We start from the raw sequence: 23,324 nt of genomic DNA, 5'->3' as shown, positions 1-23,324 counted from the left end.
AAAAAGCAAAAAAAAAAAAAAAGAAATCTCGAATCTTTTTTTTAAAAGAGAAATTTAAGTTGCCCAAAAAAAAGAGAAACTAGTTTGTTTTGAACATATAAAAAGATAGAAATTCTAATAAAATAATTTGATTTATTAATATTAAAATAATTACATTTGTGACCCAAATCTTAAAAATATTACGCTCAAGTTTATTACAAATTATTAATTAGTGTTTTTTGAAAAAATTATTGCCAATCATCAGGCCACCTGTTATAATCTTAATTCAGAAGTTTTGAAGATGTCAGAAGGTAAAATATTTGAAGATTTGGGTCATGGGTGTAATTTCTCTTGAAAAAAAATTCCGTTCCGTTACCTCCTCTTGGACCCACGATCCCGATGGTGAAGGCCTCCAAGAAGATGAATAGCTTCAAAAATTCAAATGATTCGTTCGTTCGTGCGAGAAGTACCGAATCATAGCGATGCTTTCATCTTCACGCGTGCATGGAACCACAGAGGATGCGCCACGTGGACAACATTCACCGACTTCCTTGCGCATTGTCCCTAACTCCGTTCTGCTCCCAACACTGCGCGACACAACATCACATCTCTTCCTTTCATCCCATTCATTCTCCTTCGTACTATTTAGAAGGCTTGCTCAGCTGTTCTTGATGCTGTGAACCCTAAAACTGAGATTAGTTCAGATTCTCCTTCTTGTTCGTCCCATTTCGTGATTCGGAGCTCCGATTGAAGGTACGTTTTTTTCTCACTTCTGACCTTTTTCTGGTCTTTGGTTTTGTTTGAGTTGCCTAGACCCTGTTTCGCTTTGGGGGTTTTGATTTTCGGCTTTGTTTGTAGTTTTCTTTCTCATTTCTGGACATCGGCGCTGAAAATAATGCTTTTCTTGTCCAACTTTATTATCTTTTTTTTTTTTTTTATTGTTGTTGACTTTGATTCGTGGTGATCCGATTTTCGCACATGATGCTCAGCAAGTAGTGTCTTTTCCCTGTATTTTGTGGTGTGTGTGTGTGTGTATTTTTTTTTTTTTGTGTTTTGGTTTTTTTGGCCAAAGCGATTTTCTATTTGTTTGAATGCTTCACGTCATAGAAAATGTATGCTTGATTGTTGAAGTGGGTTGGTTGGGTTCATTGGGTACTATTTCTGAAGGCTTGGTTATGGTTCTTTTGTGACCAGTGGCTTTCGCATTCCGTGGTTAACTTATTAATGTTCTTCCCTCAACTAAAGTTTCTGGTTGTTGAACATGGGTACCTGATAAATGTACTGTGTTTCTAGCTTTCTGGATGAGTAATTGATCTATTCATTGCGATGATTCGATGCTGATTTCAGAGTATTCACAAGAAAAATGTACAGATGAATTTGCTACAAAGCTGCGGTTTTTCTTACCCTAGCTGCTGAAAATTGTAAACCAAAAATTCTAGATATCAGACGTCAGACACCAGAACTTCTCTTTTTCTTTTATGATAAAATTATTTATTTTTACTAGGTTGCGAATCTGTTCGTTTAACTTTTTTTCCCCCCTTGGATAACTGGGCAACGATTTACCCCTTTTACCTACTTTTTGAGGGCCAGGATAGTTAGTAACTGTTTTCCTTCTTTATTCATGGCTTATGTCAATCTCAAGCTTTTACCCTAGCAATTTAGTTAGTGCTATATCTTAATCAAGAAAATGTTTCAGCATTGCTAATTCTGCTGGAACTCAAGTCTGTTATGGCTATTATGTCTTCTTCAATTATCCGAATCATCACTTTGTAATTTTGTTTAATTTTTCCCTCCATTATCGTCTGCCAAGTAAATTTTAGCTCTTTTAGGAGCCCAGACACGACTCCTTTTATTGGTTGTTGTGCATAATATAATTTTATGTGATATGGGTTGTTCGCTTTGGGTGCAGTAATATCAGTACTCAAGATGAGTACTCGTTCTGTTAGGGAGCGTTCTCTCAGAAGTTACCGACGAAGGAAGGCTGGTTTGGATTTGGATCTTAATAGAGCTCCGCCTGGTGAGAACCGGGAGCAAGAGGGACCTTCGATTCCACCAGAACCTCAGTTAGTTCAAGCCGTCCAGCAGCCACAAGTTGTACAGCCTATTGATGTGGAGGCCATCGATGATGATGTAATTGAATGTACAGCAAGTGCTTTTGCTGAAGTATACCTCTCCCTTAGATTCACTGTTGATTTGATGATGTCATTTGTTATTTGATTTTGAGGGCTAGCCTTATTTATGCAATTCTCATTCAATTTAGGCTAAAAACAATTCAAGAAGGAACCGTGGGAGGACTGTAGTTGATGTGGATTTAGGTAACATATTGTTCCATTCCTCTGTCTTTTTCCTGGTAAAATTTTTGTTATCTTCTTCCCTGTGACTTGTGCTGGTTAACTCGTTCCCTTTCATTCATGATTTTTGCAGATTACCGGAGTTGGATAAATGAAAATGCTACCAACAATTGCAGAAGAGATTCTTCAAACCAAACAATTCCTAATTCTGATGTATGTATAAACTTGGAAGGCAGTGGCAGCTCTGAGGTAACAAAATGTTTTAGAACATGTCATGTTTCATACACTAACGCAAAGATCATGGATAACAAGAGGACTCTAAGTCCTTTACCACCAAACAGACACACACACAATACTACATCATACACTTCAAGAACAGAACACAAGATATTTGCTAACTTTTGAGAGGTTGGCCCTCTCAACCCAAAACCACACTCAAAGTTCTCTGCATTCCATGCTCTCAGCTAGGCTTTTTATACACTGCTCTCTCCTGCCCTTCATCATAAACGTCTTAATTTACTCCTTCACCTTTCTATCTTTTTGTATCTTAACTTCTGTGTTCTCTTTTGGACTAATAGTCCTCATTTTCTTCCATTTTGCCATCCCCTATGTCCCAATATGTGTAGAGATATTTATATTATTGAATTTGCTGACTTGAATATCCGTTTTGGCAGTGGGAGAAACCTAAACCTCCAATGGAGCCTGTCTTTAGCTGTCCAATATGTATGGGCCCATTTGTAGAGGAAGTGTCAACAAGGTGTGGTCATATATTCTGTAAGAGTTGCATCAAGGCTGCTATAAATGCTCAGGGTAAATGCCCTACGTGTAGGAAAAAGGTTACTGCAAAAGAGCTCATCAGGGTGTTTCTACCATCAACTAGTTGAAGCAAGGTATGACCATACGCATTGTTTATATAAGTTAGTCGAATTAGTTTCTTTACCTGATTTATAGAGGAAACTAACAAGTACTAAATTCAAAAGATGCAGCTAGTAGTTTCTGGCTTTCTGCCTCATGATTTTGACTGGAAATTGCTTCTTTCTGCTTCCATCAAAGACTGTTTTATGGAAGGAGGCTCAGGAAAAACTTAATTGACTTCCTATATGTGGGTCGTCAAATAGACATGGGGCTTATTAGTGGCGCGGATCTAAAAGGATCAATAAGATGAATAATTTGAGTCATGCTTTCTTTGGATGAGCTAAAATAAAATAGTGGTTCATTTCGTATATCAAATGTCCTCCAAACAAGAAGAAAAATATTAGTTTTTTCAGACCTGAAAAAAGAAAAGAAATGTTAGTTCTTATATTTGGCTCGGACAATTTTCACTTGTCCTTGATGACATTTCTGAAAGTACTTTACTTGGTCAGTGTTTTTTCTGTTGACTAAATGGCATTTTCTTTTGCATTATGGTTCTTCTTACAGACTGGATTTTAGGAGGAGAATCAGGAGTGGAGGAAACCAAACGAAACTTTGGAGGAAGTTGCTGTGCAGTCTTTTTTATGATATTAGACTCTTAGTGGCAGTTGCGTTGGGATCTATTTTATTTTCTGTTCTGCCTTTTGAGTAGTATAATTAACTCACGGGAATCTTGTAGGTTGATATTTAATTTTGGCTCAGTTTTTCTTGAGCATTAGTTCTGTCTCATGTAGTCGTGCCCCCAGAGGATTTATGTATATGATGTTAAAAGACCTCATGATTTATATCATCTACTTGATAAGTGGCACTGTTTGCCAATATGTATGCTGCAGATTTAGTACACTCTGCTCATTCTTGATATGAAGTCTCGAGAAGATTAAGCTTTTTTGGTTTTTGATTTTTGTAAACTCCTGTTTTTTTTTTTTTAAATAAAAGCTAAAATAAATGCCAAAAGGGAACTATCTGATCCATTTTGAGGGAAAAGGGGAGTACTTGAAAGAAAACAAAAAAACCATTTCTTAAATTAAGCCGTTAAGATGGGCCGAAAGAAATAACCTTTGAAATTATTAGAATGATGCAACAATTACCTGAAAGCAATTATACGAACGTCAGCATCGTCCAGCCATTATATTTCAGCAGCTAAAGATACAGAGATTTCTCTTTCACGGTCTCAAAATGGGCTGAGGCTAAAGCTCTGTTTCACCGGCCGCCTCATTCACAGTATGTTCTCTTTAACTATGCTTCCGATCTCGCCCAAACTTCTGAGTACCATATGATTTTTCCAAAATATCTCAGAGGCTAAAGATTTCATCGTCAGAAGTTCTGACTCTGTACTATCCATCCTGTGGAAGGGTCAAAGGAAAAATAAATCGTAATGATCTTCCATTGGATCCCAATAGCCCTGAATCCGGGTTTGTGAGTTTGGCTGTGGATTTTCCTTTACCATGTCATGCATGCTGATTTTCCTTTCCTATTAATTCAGTTCACCCCAAACTGGGACTCAACCCATAAACATTGGCAATAAATGAAGACTAAATCATAGAACAAGTATCTTTCAAGACCCAAATGGCATTTTGCTCTTCAGATCATTAACCTATAAGCATTCAAGTAGTTGATTCATCTTTTCTCCCTCACTTCACTAACTAGGCAATAACAAATATATCTAAATTGTTAACAATAATCAGATTATTAAATATCATCTCTCTTGGATTCTATAGGCAATGCCTGGTTGTTTTCCATTTCTCCATTGCTTGAAGGTGATAAACAAGTGAAGGTTGAGTTGCAAGATTCTGGTAAAAGCAGTGAGGAAAACTACGGAAAAAAGTTGATGCAAATTATGCGAGCAAGTTTTAAGATGCTGCCCGAGGATTTACAAAATCCTTGAATCAGTGAAACAAATGTTTTTTTTTTTTTTAATTTTCCAATGACCAAGGAAGGCGTCCCTTTTTATTTCTTTAGCAATTGGGAACTAAGAAGACTTTAATTTGTAGCAAGTAAACCTCAGATTGGGTAAGCCAACCTGGGCATCCCATATTATCGTAATTTCTGTAGATGACGTAGGGCTCACTTAGAATAACTTATAAATAACTTTTTAATTGTGATTTACGAAATATGAGATAAATATATTAGATGAGTTTTGTCTCGACTTACATAAAATGTATTTATAAGTAATTTTAAACATGATGACAAATAGGACTGTTGTCATTTTGATGCTCACAATATATGAAAAAGTAAAAGAGGCATGCTTGTTTTGGACCAAAAAAAAAAGAGAGGCATGCTTGTTACTTTTGATCTTTGATCGGTAAGCTCTTAGTTCTAAATAAGTGTATTTTGGTATTTTATATTTTAAATAATATATTTTAACAACTTTGCACGTTGCACCAAAACTCATTTTTCACTTATGAATGCTGGACATAAGTGTCATTTCCATTTTATCACAGTTATATTACATCATCGCGACTCCAAAAAGCCGTTAGATTTTTGTAGTCCAAATTTGAGTTAGACTCGTACTAGAAGACAATCACGTCTCTCTCTACTAAACTTTCCAGAGGTGCATGAACAAGTTGATGGAAGTAAAGTCTTCATCTCTCGTTCGTGACCATTCATGCACTTCACATCTTCAAGCTTTCCTGATTTCTGCTAATTCAGCTCGGAAAGAAACTTCAATTCCGATGGAGAGGATGGTATTACTGAGCGGTAGCTCATTAATACACTCAGGTGCCATTTCTGCCCAGCAAAGTTTTGCCTTGCTCTCTTATCATTCAGATCCTTCAGGCAAAATGAACTTCTTGATTGTTTAATCTAAGGTATGCTGTTACTCTTTTCGTATTCCGCAAACATGTATTCTGCCTCTGAGTTCTTCCTGAAACCCATTTTCTTGCATGGCTTCACATGGGTTTTCTCCTCCTGGTGTTGTTTTTGACGTTTTTTGGTCTAGTGGGCGAGCAAGAAAACCACTGCAAGAAACAGACATAGTTCAGAAGAGAAGTTCAATATAAGTCTATACAGGAAAACTTATATTTTGTTCTTTGGATGTTTCGGTGTTCTATCTTGCCCTATGCCTGTTTAATTACTTGGACCGGAATAGGAATTATTGGACTGATGAAAAGCTCGTAACCATTTTGGATTTGGCTATACTTGCATATTGTATTCATCAATTCAGGTGAAAGGACTTCCCCTTGTTCTTCAGAAACTGGGGTAGCTTGTACTTGGTCTTTATCCTGTTATTGCTTCATTGTAAGTATCATTCTTTATGAACAAGTTTCTTCAGCAATTCAGTACCTGATTTCTGATTCCACCTCGGTTATTCCGGGTTTATTTTTCTGTTTCATGGGGATTTATTCCAAAAGTAAGGGTGAAAAGGAGATCCTTATTGATTATGAGTTTGACAGCTACATTGTTGAGATATGCCTCACTTGCTGACGTTAGTTTGTTGCTAATTTTAAGGAATTAATTTCAGTTCAAAAATTAATTATAGGAGTTTGATTCTGTCAACGTTTGTTCCTATTTTTTAGCCATGTATTTGCTGATTTAGTGGGTTGTTATCAGTTAGTCACGTAGTTGCTGATTCATTGGGAATTTAGCAGATTTTTATCGTTTTATTATTGCCATGATTTAATGTCTTTAAATACCCATTTTGCAGATTGAATAAAATACATCCTTAGAAATATTTTTCAGAGCTCTTTCTTCTCATTTTTGTTTTTAGTTTTCTTTCTAAAACCTTCAAAGTGGTATTAGAGCACTTTTATCTTGTGGGACCTGTGAGATAAACATTGAGTGTTAGCCAAAATGCAAACCACTATGAAGGCTGAACCTTCTTTTACTGCCATAGCCCCTCTAGTTTTTGATGGCCTAAGTTACCATACGTGGTCAGTGAGAATGGAGGCTTATTTGGAAGCCAATGATCTATGGGAAGCTGTTAAGGAGGATTATGAGGGTCCTCCTTTGTCAGAAAATCCTACAGTAGCTCAACTACGAAGTCACAAAGAGAGTAACTAGAGAAAGTCAAAAGCCAAGTCTTGTTTGTTCTCTGCTGTTTCTCCAGCAATCTTCACAAGAGTTATGACCTTGAAGACATCTAAGGAGATCTGGGATTATCTCAAGCAAGAGTATGAAGGAGATAAGAAGATCAAAGGAATGCAGATGCTGAATCTTGTAAGGGAATTCGAATTGCAAAAGACGAAGGAATCTGAAACTATTCAAGAGTATTCAGATAAACTTCTACGAATTGCAAATAAAGTGAGGTTGTTGGGGGGTGAATTTACTGACTCCAGAATAGTGCAGAAGCTGCTAGTGATAGTTCCTAAAAGGTTTGAAACAACCATCTTAGCCTTGGAGAACTCAAAAGATTTGTCAATCATTACTTTGGCAGAACTTTTGAGTGTCTTGCAAGCACAAGAACAAAAAAGGCACAAGAGGCAGGAAGGGTCCGTTAAGGGTGCATTGCAAGCCAAGTTGCAGGTTAGTCAAAGTCAAAAAGGAAAGAAGAAAGCGAAAAAGGAGGATGGGTTTGATAAGAAGGAGGGAGACAAAAATAAGTGCGATTTTCCTCCTTGCGAACATTATTGTGGGAAGAAGGGTCATCCACCATTCAAATATTGGAGGAGACTAGATGTTAAGTGCAATAAGTGCAAGCAATTAGGGCATATTGCTAAAATATGCAAAAACAAAACTCAACAAGTGACAGAAGCTCATGTTGCAGATCAACAGGAGGAGCATTTATTAACTGCAAAGTGTTTTTCAGTCACAACCTCAAGTGAAATATGGTTAATAGACAGTGGTTGCACTAGCCACATGACCAGCAATTAGGAGTTATTTATTGATCTTGAAAAGGTAGCAGGAATTACAATAAAGATAGGAAATGGAGATAAAATGAAGGTTAAAGGTAGAGGCACTATTGCATTGCAAACTCATTCACGTATAAAAAAGATTTCAGGCATATTTTTTATCCCTGAAGCAGATCAAAACTTGCTTAGTGTTGGCCAATTGGTAGATAAAAGTTTTGAGATGTTATTTAAAGATAAAATGTGTTTGATCAATGATGCTCATGGTCAATTATTGTTTAAGGTCAGAATGAAAATAGATGTTTTTCTTTGGATTTGACTGATGTTGATCAAAGAGCTCATGTTGTAATCAGTGATGAAACTGAACTTTGGCATAAAAGGCTAGGCCATTGCAATGAGTTTGCATTGCAGGATCTAAGCAAGAAAGATGCGGTGCAAGGAGTACCTTTATTGGAACCTCTCAAGTTAGTTTGTAAAGCTTGTCAATATGGGAAGCAAACTAAGCTGCCATTTGCTAAATCAGTTTGGAGAGCAACTCAAAAACCATAGTTGATCCATACTGACTTTTGTGGGCCTATGTTTGAACCATCCTTGAATGGAAGTCTTTTTATATAGCTTTTGTTGATGATCTAACTAGAATGTGTTGGATTTATTTCTTGAAATTCAAAACAGAAGTTGCAGAAGTGCTTTGGAATTTCAAGGTGTGGATTGAGAATCAAAGTGGCTACAAGATTCAGGCTATTAGATCAGATAATGGGATTGAATATACATCAGATAAATTCACTAAATTTTGTGAAGAAGCAGGAATTGAGTATAAGTTGACAGCTCCTTACGCTCCGCAACAAAATGGGGTGAGTGAGAAGAAGAACAGAACTATTATGGAGATGTCTCCCTGCACGCTTCATGAGAAGGATCTACCCAAGAAGTTTTGAGCTGAATAGCTAACATAGCTATATTTTTGCAAAACAGGCTGCCTACAAAAGCATTGCAAGGGAAAACGCCATTTGAAGCATGATATGGTTATAAGCCACTTTTAACAAACTTGAAAGTGTTTGGTTGTATCTGTTATACTCTATAGGTGAAGAGAGATAAACTTAATAAGAGAGCTGATCCAGGGATCTTTATAGGTTATAGCAGTGTCTCTAAAGCCTATAAAGTATTTCAACATCAATTTGAAAAAATAGTGATGAGCAAAGATATTCAATTTGCAGAACTAGAAAAGTGGCACTGGGAAGAGAAAAGGAGGATACCAGATGATGGATTATCATCTACAACCTCTCCATTAGATGATACCATTGATAACATTTCAGTTACATCTACAACCTCTCCATTAGATGATACCATTGATAACATTCCAGTTAGAGGTACAAGATCATTATCTGATGTTTACCAGAGATGTAATGTGTCTTTGGTGGAACCTAAATATTTTGTAGATGTAGTGAAGGATCCAAAGTGGATTGAACCTATGAAGGGTGAGTTGAATATGATTGAGAAGAATCAAACTTGGGTTTTAGTTGATAGACCAGAACATAAGAAAGTCATAATGGGTGTTCAAAACAAAGTTGAATGATGATGGCTCCATCAACAAGTACAGCAAGGTTGGTGGTCAAAGGCTATGCACAAGTGTATGGAGAGGATTTCACATATACTTTTGCACCTATTGCACACCTGGATACAATCAGATTAATACTTGCAATAGCAGCTCAAAAAGTATAGGCAGCATGGTAGCTTGATGTTAAGTCAGCCTTTCTCAATGGTTACTTGGAGGAGGAGATTTTTGTAGAGCAACCAAAAGGTTTTGTTGTTCAAGGGCAAGAGGATTAGGTCTACTTGCTAAAGAAAGCCATGCATAGGTTGAAGCAGGCTCCTAGAGCTTGGTATAGCACAATAGATGAGCACTTGCAGAGCCTTGGATTCACAAGAAGCTTAAATGAATCAACTTTGTACATTAAGCACTCACATGCTGATTTATTGAGATGACAGATCTGGGAACTATGTCCTATTTTTTGGGCATGGAGATAAAACAAGATCAGCAGGGGATATTTATTAATCAGAAAAAGTATGCCAAAGAAATACTGAATAGATTTGGCATGGAAGGAAGTAAAGCTATTGCTACTCCAATGAATCAAAAGGAAAAGCTGAGTAAGAATGATGCTGTAGAGAAGGATGACGAGGGCATTTATAGAAGTCTTATTGGCTATCTCATGCATTTGACTACAACAAGACCTGACATTCTCTATGCTGTAAGTGTTCTTTCAAGATTTTTGCATTGTGCTACATTGAATCATTACAAGGCTGTAAAGAGAGTCATAAGGTATATCAAAGGAACTCTTGATTATGGTATTCGGTATAAACGTAATCAAGTGTTCAAATTGGAAGGCTGTTCTGACTTAGAATGGGGAGGGTCCTTGGATGATATGAAGAGCACCTTTGGGTATTGTTTTATTTTGAGTTTTGGGGTATTTTCTTGGAGTTCGAAGAAGCAGGAAGTGGTGGCCCAATCAACTACAGAAACTGAATCCATAGCAGCAAATACAGCTGTTAAGCAAGCTCCTTAGTTAAGGAAGATGCTAATTGATTTATAGTTTATGCAGCAGGAAAGCACATCAATTTAAGTGGACAATCAAGCAGCCATTACAATATCCAAGAATCCAGTTTTTCATGGCAAAACTAAGCATTTTAACATCAAGTTATACTTTATCAAAGATGTACGACAGAGTGGTGAAGTCATACTGACTTATTGCAAAACCTTTGATCAAGTTGCTGATATTTTTACCAAAGCTCTACTAAGAGACAAGTTTGAAGAGCTAAGGATGAAGCTAGGCATGTACAACTATTGATGCAAGGAGGAGTGTTGAGATATGTCTCACTAGCTGACGTTAGTTTGTTGTTGATTTTTAGGAATTAATTGCAGTTTGAAAATAAATTATTAGAGTTTGATTCTGTCAAAGTTTGTTCCTATTTTTTAGCCATGTATTTGTTGATTTAGTGGGTTGTTATCAATTAGTCACATAGTTGCTGATTCATAGGGATTTTAGCATATTTTTGTTTTTTTATTGTCATGATTTAATGTCTTTAAATACCCATTTTGCAGATTGAATAAAATACATCCTCAAAAATATTTTCCAGAGCTCTTTCTTCTCATTTTTGTTTTCAGTTTTCTCATACATCTTCCCTACCAATTTTCCTCCCTCTCGCTTGAGTCGAGAAACCAATACTTCACATAGAATATTAAACATCTTTCTTGCTTTTTCTCTTATGGTCGTGGCTTCTCCTAAAAAACTAAAGATTTCATTCATTGACTTTGCTTGTGGACAAAGACAAAAATAATGTTCTCTTTGCAGAAGCAGAAAAAGATTTCGTAGATATTTTACTAAGCTTCTTATTTAACACCGCCCTTGGGAACTGGTATATCCAAACTTGTTAGTAAGCACTCTGCTATTGTTTAAGCTTGCACATTCAACTGCATAAGTTCACTACATCGAAGGGTGGAAAATTTGAACCCCAAGTATTTTTAGTTCTGATGCCAGCAACACAAAGTTGCTGAATCCAACTAACCCAATGGAAGCCTACCATGGAAATCTGGTATTCTCTTTGCCCCTTAATGTAGGACCTAGTTTGGGAGTTTATGTTAGTCCTATACGTAAATTTTACAAGTTTATCAATTTTTTCCTAAATCAACACTATTGATATTCCCAACAATAATCAAGAAGAAGAGGGAGGGAGAGAATTAAAGAAGTTGCTTATGGTGTTTTAGGAAAAAAAATATCATATCAACTAATTTAACTAATATGTTTAATTCACTCAAGTTAGTTAATTAGGTCTTACATTAGGAAATGGAGAAGTATATAACTTCGAGAGTACAATGATCTCAAAATCCTTCAATGGCTTTCTTCAGAAACCCGCACAATTCATTGTGTTTGATGATCTCACATTGATGTCTTGGAATCTAATTACAACCTTGTGGATACTTCATAACTTCAGAATTGACTGCGTTCCCCAGAGATTGATCATGATGTCACCCAGAATTAGGTGAATATTCCCTCTTTCAATTTTGTTCAAAGCATAATAACTACCCATGTTAAAATAAGTACTCAAATTTTGAAGTCACCATGGTTTGTTTGTGAAGGTACTGGATCTACTGAAGCTCTTGCTATGGTCAAACTGACCATTAATAGATTTATTCTTACAAGAAAAGCTGAACATTCAGAATTGGAGAATACTAGCAAAATCCCATTTAAAGATGAGCAAGCTATTTGGAAAGGAGGGTGGGAAGTCGATGAAGTTGAAAGTAATGATATCAAAATCAGAAAGGAAGATATTGGTAGCCGAAGTAGAAGAAAATTTCACATATGGATCTTAAGTTTCTTGACTAATCGATAGGGAAGTCATCATCTTGTACAAGGTAACTTTGGTCTGTGCTGCATTGATAACTTGTACAAGAGTCTGGCTGATTTGGAAGCAACTGGTTTTAATTCCTATTTCTTTTGTAATGACTTGAAGAACAAGCTGCTCAATCCTGATCTTGCAAGCCAAACCCCACACCAGGTGTTACTAGTTTATAAAACAGATAAGCCTATAATTTGGTCTAAGAATGATTATGTTAGTGGGAGAATGTTCATGGTGGGAGATGATTTGTGCGTAGAGCCATTTTTTCCTCAGGCTACTACTTTGTCTATTCTTCGTGAATCGCAAGTTGTTGAGCATGACTTAGAAGTAAGAGACTTAAGTATTGAAGTGAATGCGGTATATACGTATATACGGTTCTCAGTTCAGCTTCTTTGATTGTTTAGTTTTCTCTGTAAGTGATATAGAGCATCTAATATATGAGTTTTACTATGTTTTTTCTATGAAATTTTAGGGAAATTTTAGGTATTGGAAGTTCTGAAAGCATCAATGATAACATCACCAGCCTTAACAATTGGTTTGAGGCCACTACTTGTTAATCATAAGAGAAGTTGTAAAAGCCAGTAGCATATTACTGGTCATATGTCATATCATGAATGATAATAGATTCTAGGGAAATCGATAAACATAGATTGTGTGACTGTTTTTAAAGCACATTTTTAGCAGCAACATTTATGGTCATCACTGAAAGTAAGATTTTCAGCGATAACTCTTAATGTTGCCACTGAAAGTCATTTTTTAATTTGTTGCGTTTGTTGTCTCTTTCCTTTCATACTGTTTATTATAGCCTTTTTTCAAACAAAAAACTAAGCTGTATTGATCAGTTAAAATGTGAACTTAAATTTGATGATATGGAGGATTAATCCATTGATGTATCAAACATTTAACAACCACAACAATCAAAAGACAGAACAAATACTACGTGAGAAGAGTTTTGTCTTGTAAAGTCAAAAGATTAGTGTTTTTTTTTTAAGTGATTACGAGGGCTTACCAAACAAGTATTAATGCATATTTGGATTTTAAGTAGTAATGTTGTTTTTCAATTTTGGTGCATTTTGCTTTTATTGTGATAACCCCTAATGGATATATGCTTTTAAATTATACAAGTTCTTAATTATCTTGATCTCAACAACGTCATATGCTATTTGTATACTTTCCCTTCATTCCTTTTATATATATTGACATTAAGTATAAGTAAAAGTCATATATAGATATATATTGACAGCAATTTAGTTCAAGATTTTTTTCTTCTCCCACATAGTAGTGGTCTAGCATACACCTTGTCCTAAATTGCTGTATTATTATTGATAATATGATTTTATTATAGTACATTCATTTGGCAAACATACAGGAATGATTGAAGACTATGGCTCTCCAGCAGGTCTGCTACAGGACAAGTCCTCATCTTTTGCTCAGCTTGTTGCAGAGTACACTCTTAGATCATCTAGCTCCAATCTTCATCCAAGAATGAACAAAAATTGAACACTTGAATCGCAATATTCGTGATTGGCCAATAATACCCTTTATTAGGGTTTTTATATTCATGTTGATATATTGAGTATCCTCTTATTGTTATTGTTGTTGTTGTTGTTATTATTATTATTTCCATTTTCGTTGTTTTGGTTGTGACCATGATATGTAATTGCTCCAAAAAGCTTGACCTTAAAGAAATTATACAATAAGCATTTTCTCCTTCATAGAACTTTAAAAATAGCACAAGCTAAAGTGGAGGTTGTATCCAAACTCACCTTAAAACGCTGTCTAGCTAAGAGGGAGCTGTGTTTAAGTTTTACCGAGAGATTCTTTTATTCTTTATACAAGTTGTGGGTTAAACTTGCATAAAGACTTCTAAAAGTTAAAATATTTACAAGCGGTCAGAATGAATTTTTCGTAGCAATTTTTAAAGCTAAAACTCATGTTACCTCATAGCAAGGGACTAACTAATTTCGTGAGACCAAACTCTCATTGTTTTTTTTAACATATTTAATGATTAATGACATAACTTACTTTTTATTACTATTTGCGTATACTTGCCACAGACATTCATTGTGGGTAAGAGAAGTAGTTGCATATAATTAAAAACATCAGATTGTATCTTCAATAAGATACTCAATTATTCCTTGGCCAAAAAAATATAGTCAATTAACCTTGGCAGGTATAAACAACTAAAAAGTCATTTTCATGGTGTTTGAGAAGCTAGGATGTTGATTTCTAATGTAATTAATTGTATATCATCTAATTTTATTTTATCTGGCAAAGAGAATATCTTCATTTCTCTTACCTTCCACTTCCCCCTACTAATTCCTTATCCTCAACGGTAGAGATTTAATATCTTATAAAAAGTTAATAAATATAGAAATTATAAAACATTTTTGTAGAAGCTAATGTAATGGTGAGAATAAAGAAGTGGGGGGAAGTGGAGAGTTCCTTCTCCCCTCCTTTTTATTTGATCCGAATTTGATGCTTCAAGGGTAAGTTTCGTGTTCATCCCCCTTGGACTATCCATCTAAACTTGATTCTTAATGTATCACTTCTCACTTCCCTATGTGCTGAGTTTGGTATTTAATTAATTAATAGTGATAGTAATCAAAGTTTTAAATAGCAAACGAGGAGTGCAACGCCTGGGTAATGATACAAGTTTTCAAAGATCAAAAGGTCCTTATTGATTACGAGTTTGATAGCTACATCATCCCCACCACTTTTCCTCTCTCTCATTGGAGCCAAGAAACCAGTCCTTCACATAAAATATTGAACATCTTTCTTGGCCTCTTGCTCTTATGGTCATGGCTTCTCCTAAAAAATCGAAGATTTCATTGACTTTGCTTGTGGACAAAGAGAAAAATAAGGTTCTCTTTGCAGAGGCAGAAAATGACTTCGTAGATATTTTACTAAGCGTCTTAACATTGCCCTTGGGAACTAGATCCAAAGTTGTCAGTAAACACTCTTCTACTGTTCAAGCTAGCACATTCAACTGCATTAGCTCACTGCATCGAAGTGTGGAACTACTGGACCCCAAGTTTTTTGTTTCCAACCAACCCAGTGGAAGCTTTTTATGTGAATCTGGTGTATAACTTCAAGGACACAATGACCTCAAAATCCTTCCATGGCTTTCTTCAGAAACCAGCACATTTCATTGTGTCTGATGATCTCAAACTGATGCCCTGGGATCTGAATACAACCTTGTGGATACTTCGTAACTCCAGAATTGACTGCGTTCCCAAGAGATTGACAGTGACTGTCACCCAGAATCAGGTGAATATTGTGTATAGTAATAGTATGTATGTTTAAGTTTTTCCTCTTTAATTTTGAAATCATTATGTTTTATCTGTGAAGGTATTGGGTCTGCTGAAGTTATCGTTATGGTGAGACACACCATTGACAGATTTATTCTTGCACAAAGAGCTGAACATTCAGAACTGTAAAATACCAGCAAAATCCCATTTAAAGATAAGCGAACTACTGGGAAAGGAGGGTGGGAAGTTGATGAAGTTGAAGGTAGTGATATCAAAATCAGAAAGCAAGATATTGGTAGCTCAAGAATAAGAGGATTTCACAGATCAAATTTTAAGTTTCTTGACCATTCCACTAGGGCAATTGAACATCTTGTACAAGGCAACTTTGGTTTGTGCTGCATTGATAACTTGTACAAGAGTCTGGCTGATTTGGATGCAACTAGTTTTATTTCCAATTCCTTTTGTAATGATCTGAAGAACAAACTGCTCAATCCTGATCTAGCAAAGGAAACTCGACACCAGATGTTACCAGTTTATAAAACAGATAAGCTTATAAATCTGTTTAATAATGGTTATGTTAGGGGGAGAATGTTCATGGTGGGAAATGATTTGTGCGTAGAGACATTTTCACCTCAGGCTGCTGCTTTGTCAGTTCTTCGTGGGTCGCAAGTTGTTGAACATGACTCAGAAGTAAGAGACTTAAGCATTGGAGTGAATGAGGTATATACGGTTCTTCTCATTTCAGCTTCTGATTGTTTAGTTTTTTCTGCAAGTGAAAAAGAGCGTCTAATATGTGAGTTTCACCGTGTTTTCCCTTGAAGTTTCAGGTATTGGAAGTGCTGAAAGCATCAATGATAACATCATCAGCCTTAACAACTGGTTTGAGGCCATTTCTTGTTAAACAAGAGAAGTTGTAAAATCCAGCATGTTACTGGTTATATATCATATCATGAATGATAATAGATTCTAGGGAAATTTGTAAACACAGATTGTGTGACTGTCTTTGTTTTCTCTTTCCTTTTTTATTGTTTATTATAGCATTTTTTTTTAAAAATAAGCTGTATTTATCAGTTAAAATGTGAATTTAAATATGATAATATGTAGGATTAATCCATTACTGCGTCAAATATTTAACCACCACAACAATCAAAAGACCGGACAAATACTATGTGAGAAGAGTTGTCTTGTATAAGTCAAAAGATCAGCCCTTTATTTAAGTGATTATTAGGGCCTACCAAACAAGTATTAATGCATATTTGGATTTTAAGTAGTCATGTTGCTTTTCAATTTTGGTGTATTTGCTGTAATTGTGATGACCCTTAATGGATATATGCTTTTGCATTATACAAGTTCTTAATTATCTTGATCTCAACAACTTCGTATGGGTTCACATCACACCTTTCATTCCGGATACATATATATAGTTTGTTATGTTGCCTATCGTTGAATTAAGAACAAATATATTGCTTCCGATCCTTAATATAAAAGCTACCTAGTTTGGCATTTAATTATATCCTAAATATAAGACTTCAATCTACTTTTTCTCTCATATTTGTCTATTTTTTTCAAAGTAGTTCTTGTAGTCGTTACACGTATTAAAAATTCATCAAATGGTAATTCTAGATATATAATATGATTAGCAAGGATATTTTATAAAAGATAACATTTAATTATTATAAATAACTAATTTAACAAACTTTCTTAATTTACTCTAATTTGTCAACTAGCTCTTATATATTAAAAACTAGAAGTCGTGTGTGTGTGTGTATATATATATATATGTATATATTTGTTTGCATCACTTATGAATGGGTATTACAAAGAGAGAAAAGACAGAGAGTAGAAGCTAATAAGATTCAAAGGTTTATTGGCCTGGAGAATAGGATTCACATTCACATATACATCAATGAAGTTTATTTATCTCCTTATCTCTCATTTTCATTCCCTAGAGCATTTTTATTATAACACTCTTTACATATATATATATATATTTTCGGATCGTTGAATTAATGAAGATGGTGCGGTAGTTACGAATTTTTCTGCAATAATTATAAGCGATACAGATGATCGAGACGAAAGTCGTGGAGTTGGAATAATTTCCAACGGAGTAGCCTTAGGCAAAGTAAAGCTTGCGCCTTCTTTCATGTCCACTGGCTCATCCCCCACGGACTTCAACTCAAACCCTTGAAGCAAACGAGCAAGACTCAACATACTCACTTGCATAGCAAAAGTCGAACCAGGACAAGCCCTTCTTCCAAACCCAAAAGGAAGGTACTGAAAATGGCTATGACCTTCTTCATAATCAATTTCTCCATTATTATTATTATTATTCTCCTCCGTGACGAACCTCTCAGGCTGCGACCAAATGGTTGGGTCTCTATGGAGTTTCCAAATGTTGGCAAACACTCTAGTGCCTTTTGGGACGTAATAGCGAGAGATATAACAGTCTTGTGTTGCTTCATGGGGAACCAAGAGAGGACCTGGTGGGTATAATCTTAGGGTTTCTTTGAAGATGGCTTCAAGGTAAGTTAAGTTTTTGACATCTGAGATTTGGACCCATCTTTGCTTGCCTACGTGACGATCAATCTCCTCTTGGGCACGCTTTAGAACATGCTTGTTGTTCAGCAATAAGGCTATGGTCCATGTCAAACTGATGGAGGTTGTGTCTGCTCCAGCTAAGATCAGACTCTATGTATAAACAAGGTGTTAGTTAATTTCATCATGTTAAAAGTCTCTCCTTCGTTGAAATAATAAGGCACGTGAATTAATATTCATTGGCTGGAATAAAATTGTTTTTCATTGTTTTAGACTAAATTTATTATGACTAACACAGTACATGGGTCAAATAAATATCTTTTAAATGAAATTGAAGGTTTGAATCTTCAAAGCTTGTATATGAAAAAAATTGTATTATAAATTTACCCTAAAGTTTGCTAACAATGATCATATTTGACTTAGTAGGATCACATATCAAATAAGTGTAAAAAAGAAAAAAACAATTTATGCAAATGATCAAATAAAATATGTCTATGGCCGCGCCAACGCATTATGCTCCCTTTAGTCTCAAATACAGCATGTTGCTTAAGTGTTCTGGTAGTCTCCCCTTTAAAAAATCTATTGGTTAGTCAAATAAAAAAAAATTTGTTGATTGGACTTCAACTCATTATATTCCCTTATTAATTAGGGTTGTTAAAGCAAAAATCAAGCTTGGGCTTTTAATTCCCATTGACTTTGTTTTCCAAAACCTCTCCATTATTAATATATGAAAAAATTATTTTTTTCTAGAAATTTAATTGACTTAACTAATTTTATTGGTTTATATGAAGTAAGTATGATTAGTACTCTTCCGGTCCTTAATGTAAGACATAATAATTGAGTTGATATTGGGTCTAAATGTAAAACTTATTTATCATATTTATCAATTTTTTCTAAATTATTCTTATTGATACTCTTTTAACCATAACCAAGTCGAAGAAAGAGGGAGAATATTAAGGAAGATGGTTATAATGTTTTGAGAAAAACATGTCATATTTGTTATAATTAACTAACTTATCTAACTTCTTTAATTTAATCAAATTAGCTAATTATTATTATTAAGAATCAGAGGATTACTTCATATTTGAGAGAGTAAAAAGAATATATTGCTATTCAAATCAAGATTAGCTCACGGCAAACTTCTCCTTCATCTTTGACTCAAATTGTTAATATTTCATCTCTTTCGTCAATTAGTGTTTCTATCATATTTATTTACCTGATCCTGATTCTTTTAGTTATTAATGATACATTTCGATGTTAACAGAATTCATTTTTATCTTATATCTTGCTTGTACAAAAAAAATTTAGTTATATCAATAAAGCTGTTCAAAAAATGCTTTGGTTTAACTATTACCTCTAATAAATATCATAAAGTTAAAAACATTGTAGTATTGTATAAGATCCTTAATAAACACAAGAATAGCATAATTTAGAATAAAATAATTAATATTCCACAAAAATTCTGACTCCCCGTTATGAATCATTTATACATTTTTAAGAAGGTGACTTTCATAAAGATTAGAGGTACTAGAAGAAATCACCCTCTCCTTTCACAAACGCCTGGCAGTTAATTATTTTATGGAATTTTTTAGAAGATAATCCTTATGTATATGCTCGAATAAAAGTGGTTGTTTTCAAGTTTTCTGATAAATCCTTAAACAAATTATATGAAAGTCATTTGAATAAATTTAAAAATTAAAAAATAAAAATAACTACCTCCAGGAACGGCCCTAATATATTTTCTGTCTTCTTTTTCCCTTTTTCCTCTTCTTTGCCAATATGTATTCAACATATTATAATTTAGAAAAATGAAGGGAAAATACATCTTAAATTTAAAAAAGACAAAAAAGTCATGCTGACTACTCTTATAATAGTTTTGACTATTCTTGTAATGGTTTTCACATGTCAAAATATGTTAAAATCACCTATTTATCATTTTAAAATTTAATAGGTATTTTTCTGTTATTTTTCTTATAATTTATATACCCAAAACTCAAACAAGAAAAGTCATTTCGTTTGGTACTGGGAAAAAAGGGTCAAACATAAGGGGGAAAAAACATACCAAGACATTTGCTTTGATGATGGTGTCACGAGCATGGCCCAACGTATCGTCGTCGTCTTCAATTACAGAAAGCATGAAGTCAACGAAATCCTGTTCCTCACTACGCGACTCTTCTTCACCCAATGCTCTTCAACCCAACTTGATGCAACATAATCCAAATCCCTCGCAATCTTCTTCATCGATCTTAAAACTTTCCCTTCACCTGGAAACCATCCGAGAAACGGAATCAAATCTGAAGGAACAAACTCCCCAGAAATATGCATGAAATCCTTTATCAGCTTCAAAACCCTACGCGACTCTTCATCTTCCACATCCTGCAAATTCCCACAATACCTCTTCCCTGCAATCATCCTCGTGATTATGTTCAACGTCAATCTCTCCAACCACTCGCTAATAATCACAACCCTACGTTTATTATTGTCTCCGACGTAGGAGTACAGATCGCCGATGAAAAAATCGATCTCAGATTCATATGCATGCCTCAACGATGCAAGTCTCCGAGCTGACTGGAGCTCGACCATGATGAGCTTCTTCAATTTGCGCCAATACGGGCCGTCCGGCGCCGACCCGAAGGAGGCATAGTTGTAATTGAGGTAGACACCATGGCTGGATTTTGGGCTAGCGGCTAGGGTTTTTCATTGGTTGTGAAGCATTCTTTAATGGCGTCTTGGCTGCTAACAACGAGGGCAAGGAAGGCTCCGAGGCGGATGGTGAAGATGGGCCCATACTTGTCTGCAAAAGAAGCTAAGGTGTGGGCGAGGGGGATTTGAGCTCCAAGAAGATGAAGATGGCCTATTAGGGGTAAGGCTCCTGAAGGTTCTGGTGGAGCTAGCTCGCCTTTGGCTTTTTGATGATTTTGTGAGATTTTCTGAGCTCTGATCCATACAAGTAAGGGTAAAAATAGGGTTAAAGTTGCTGTTATTAATGTTGGGAAAGATAAGAGGTACATAATGGCTTATCTCGATCGTCCGGGCTTGAGATTATTTATGCAATGTTTTGACAAGAGAACTTGTTATATATACCAGCCCTTGTAGTGCAATTTGCACTATAAAATTGATCTCATATTAAAGATTGGAGGTAGTTATTGCTGGCTTGATAAGACAACGAGCAGGCACAGTTATAATAAATATAGGGCTGCGACTATAATAATAATGAGAAAAGTTGTCATGCACATGACTATAATATAATAAATACTGCCGTCATATTAGTAATAGAAAAGGGAAAACTAATTTGGAAGTCCTTGTAATTTGCTCTCATTTTGAATCAGGTCCCTAAGGTTACCTTTTTGGATGTTTGATTTTTTCAAAATAGTTGTTATGTTTTTTTTTTTCACTTTGTCCTTTCCAGGTTATCTGATAGTGTCTATGTAAAAGTTAATTAAGTGGTTTATTTTGTTTTTAAATATAAGGAGTCGATTTCTTTTCTCTTTTTCATCTATTATTCCCTTCGGTGGTCCTGTATATAAGATATAGTTTTTGAAGTAGATATATGCTTATTTATAAGATACACTTAAAGGAGCCCTTCTGGTTTTTTTTAAAAAAAATAGAGAATAATTGATGATGATCAAAGAGAAAATTAGTTGTTGGGAGTAAGAATAAAAAGAAGATTCAAATTGCTTTGAGACCCAAAAGAAATAATAATGTTGGTCATGATTTGAAAAATGATTGATGTTGTTGCACCCTAAACTAGTAGATTGTTGGATTGTTGTATGCTTGTTTTCGACTATGCTCAGCTTTTATTTATTGAATTGTGGGATTGATCTGGCTTGGTGGTACTTGTAGTTGCCCGGTAATGTTTTTAATGAGATTGGATTTCCTTATTGTTTTCAAAGTTGCATGTATTGTGTTGGTAAGTCCTGTAGATCTTGCTTATGCTTTGTTGTGTTGTTATTGTACTGTAATTCATAGCTACAAATGCATGAGAGGTAGTCTCTGATAGATTACTCAGTCTCATTTGTTTAATAATGAATCAGCAACCTTTGATTTATGGGCATAAAAAAAGTAGATTTCTTCTTGCAAGCAATCATTGGAAGGAACAAGCAATATTATCAAATAAGATCTTGGGCAACTGTTAAGCTGCTTTGTTAGCTTTAGTACAGGGTTTATTAAGTCTTTACCTCCTTCACTTAATTCTTTTTAAGTTCTTGTCCTTCTTTAGAATCTACTTTGTAATGACTTTAGTTATCTTTAATGACATCTTGATCTTTTAATAAAAAGGAAAAGATAGTCCTCTTGGTGGGAAGAAAATAGAGCGTGTGCTTCGGTTAATTTATATTGTTACTTCAGCATTGCTTTGTTTCTTTGGACATGGTTCTATTGTGTCTTTATCCCTTATTTCGGCTGAGTTTAGTTTCAAGTTTGGCTTTTTATTGTGTTTGACATTTTCCTGGTGCAAATATATATGTTGAGTTCGGTTGGTTGGCCAGACACAGAATTAGGTTGTATAGGCGTAGGTTTTGATGGGCCTAAAGCCTATTTAAGACATTTAAAACCTTAATTTTATGCAAGTCTATTTAATTAGATATTCTAAATAAATTTTCAGGCTAGGTCAGGTCTTCCTCAGGCTCAAACTTGAACCGTGAAAAATGCCTTATAGAAGCTTCAGATCAAGCTCAGGCTTCTAGGTTATCATGCAAACTCAAGCTTAGCTTATCTAGTCAAAACCTAAATTGGTGAAAGGAAAGCCATTGGCCTTGTGATTGCTTGGTATATATGAAAATTTTCTTCTAAGTGGAAAGTCGTGAGTTTTATAAGATTTTTCTCTAAAACTATTTCCTCTAATAAAAATTGTAAGGAATACTAGTAAATTTCTCAATTTAACACATAACTATTAGAATAAGACTTGTAAATCTACTGTCCGGTGTATATTTTTTGGTCAAAAAATGGAAAACGAGAAAATTTTTTTGATTAAAACTGTAAAATATAATGAACCTGCAAGAAAAAAAAAAATACAGGATTTCTTATCATTAAGCATCACAAGTTGACCCGTACATTGTGCATATTGTCATATAAATATCACAAGTTGATCCCTAAATTATATTGTGCAAGACTTTACTCATTGATGAAGTTTAAATCTCAGCAACCACATCAATACCAAAAGATTCATTATCCCAATATTTTAT

At 35.0% G+C, this 23,324-nt stretch overlaps 4 protein-coding genes and 1 pseudogene across 4 annotated transcripts; 4 read left to right on the top strand and 1 right to left on the bottom strand.

The window, feature by feature from the left end:
• The first annotated feature begins 489 nt into the window (after positions 1–489).
• Positions 490–4,074, top strand: LOC114752481 (E3 ubiquitin-protein ligase RNF4). Its single transcript, XM_028941222.1, has 6 exons — positions 490–732; positions 1,889–2,142; positions 2,240–2,294; positions 2,404–2,519; positions 2,945–3,160; positions 3,690–4,074. The coding sequence occupies exons 2-5, from the start codon at positions 1,906–1,908 to the stop codon at positions 3,152–3,154; spliced, it is 618 nt and encodes a 205-aa protein (XP_028797055.1). The 5' UTR covers positions 490–732; positions 1,889–1,905; the 3' UTR covers positions 3,155–3,160; positions 3,690–4,074.
• A 3,170-nt stretch (positions 4,075–7,244) lies between these two features.
• Positions 7,245–7,991, top strand: LOC114752480 (uncharacterized). The gene has a single exon (XM_028941221.1). The coding sequence runs from the start codon at positions 7,245–7,247 to the stop codon at positions 7,989–7,991; it is 747 nt and encodes a 248-aa protein (XP_028797054.1).
• Positions 7,992–8,393: 402 nt separating this feature from the next.
• LOC114752479 (uncharacterized) lies at positions 8,394–9,536 on the top strand. Its single transcript, XM_028941220.1, has 3 exons — positions 8,394–8,430; positions 8,639–8,817; positions 9,045–9,536. Exons 1-3 carry the CDS (start codon positions 8,394–8,396, stop codon positions 9,534–9,536), a joined length of 708 nt encoding a protein of 235 aa, XP_028797053.1.
• Positions 9,537–9,942: 406 nt separating this feature from the next.
• On the top strand, positions 9,943–10,524 carry LOC114752478 (uncharacterized mitochondrial protein AtMg00810-like). Its single transcript, XM_028941219.1, has one exon. It carries the CDS (start codon positions 9,943–9,945, stop codon positions 10,522–10,524), a length of 582 nt encoding a protein of 193 aa, XP_028797052.1.
• Positions 10,525–17,421: 6,897 nt separating this feature from the next.
• On the bottom strand, positions 17,422–21,152 carry LOC114752477 (xanthotoxin 5-hydroxylase CYP82C4-like; annotated as a pseudogene).
• Positions 21,153–23,324: the final 2,172 nt, after the last annotated feature.

This window comes from Neltuma alba, unplaced genomic scaffold (assembly GCF_004799145.2).
Source record: "Neltuma alba isolate B1F8T4 unplaced genomic scaffold, ASM479914v2 tig00007401_pilon, whole genome shotgun sequence".
Taxonomy (NCBI): domain Eukaryota; kingdom Viridiplantae; phylum Streptophyta; class Magnoliopsida; order Fabales; family Fabaceae; genus Neltuma; species Neltuma alba.
Note: the sequence above shows the minus strand (reverse complement) of the source record. Positions and strands in the feature narration are given on the sequence as shown.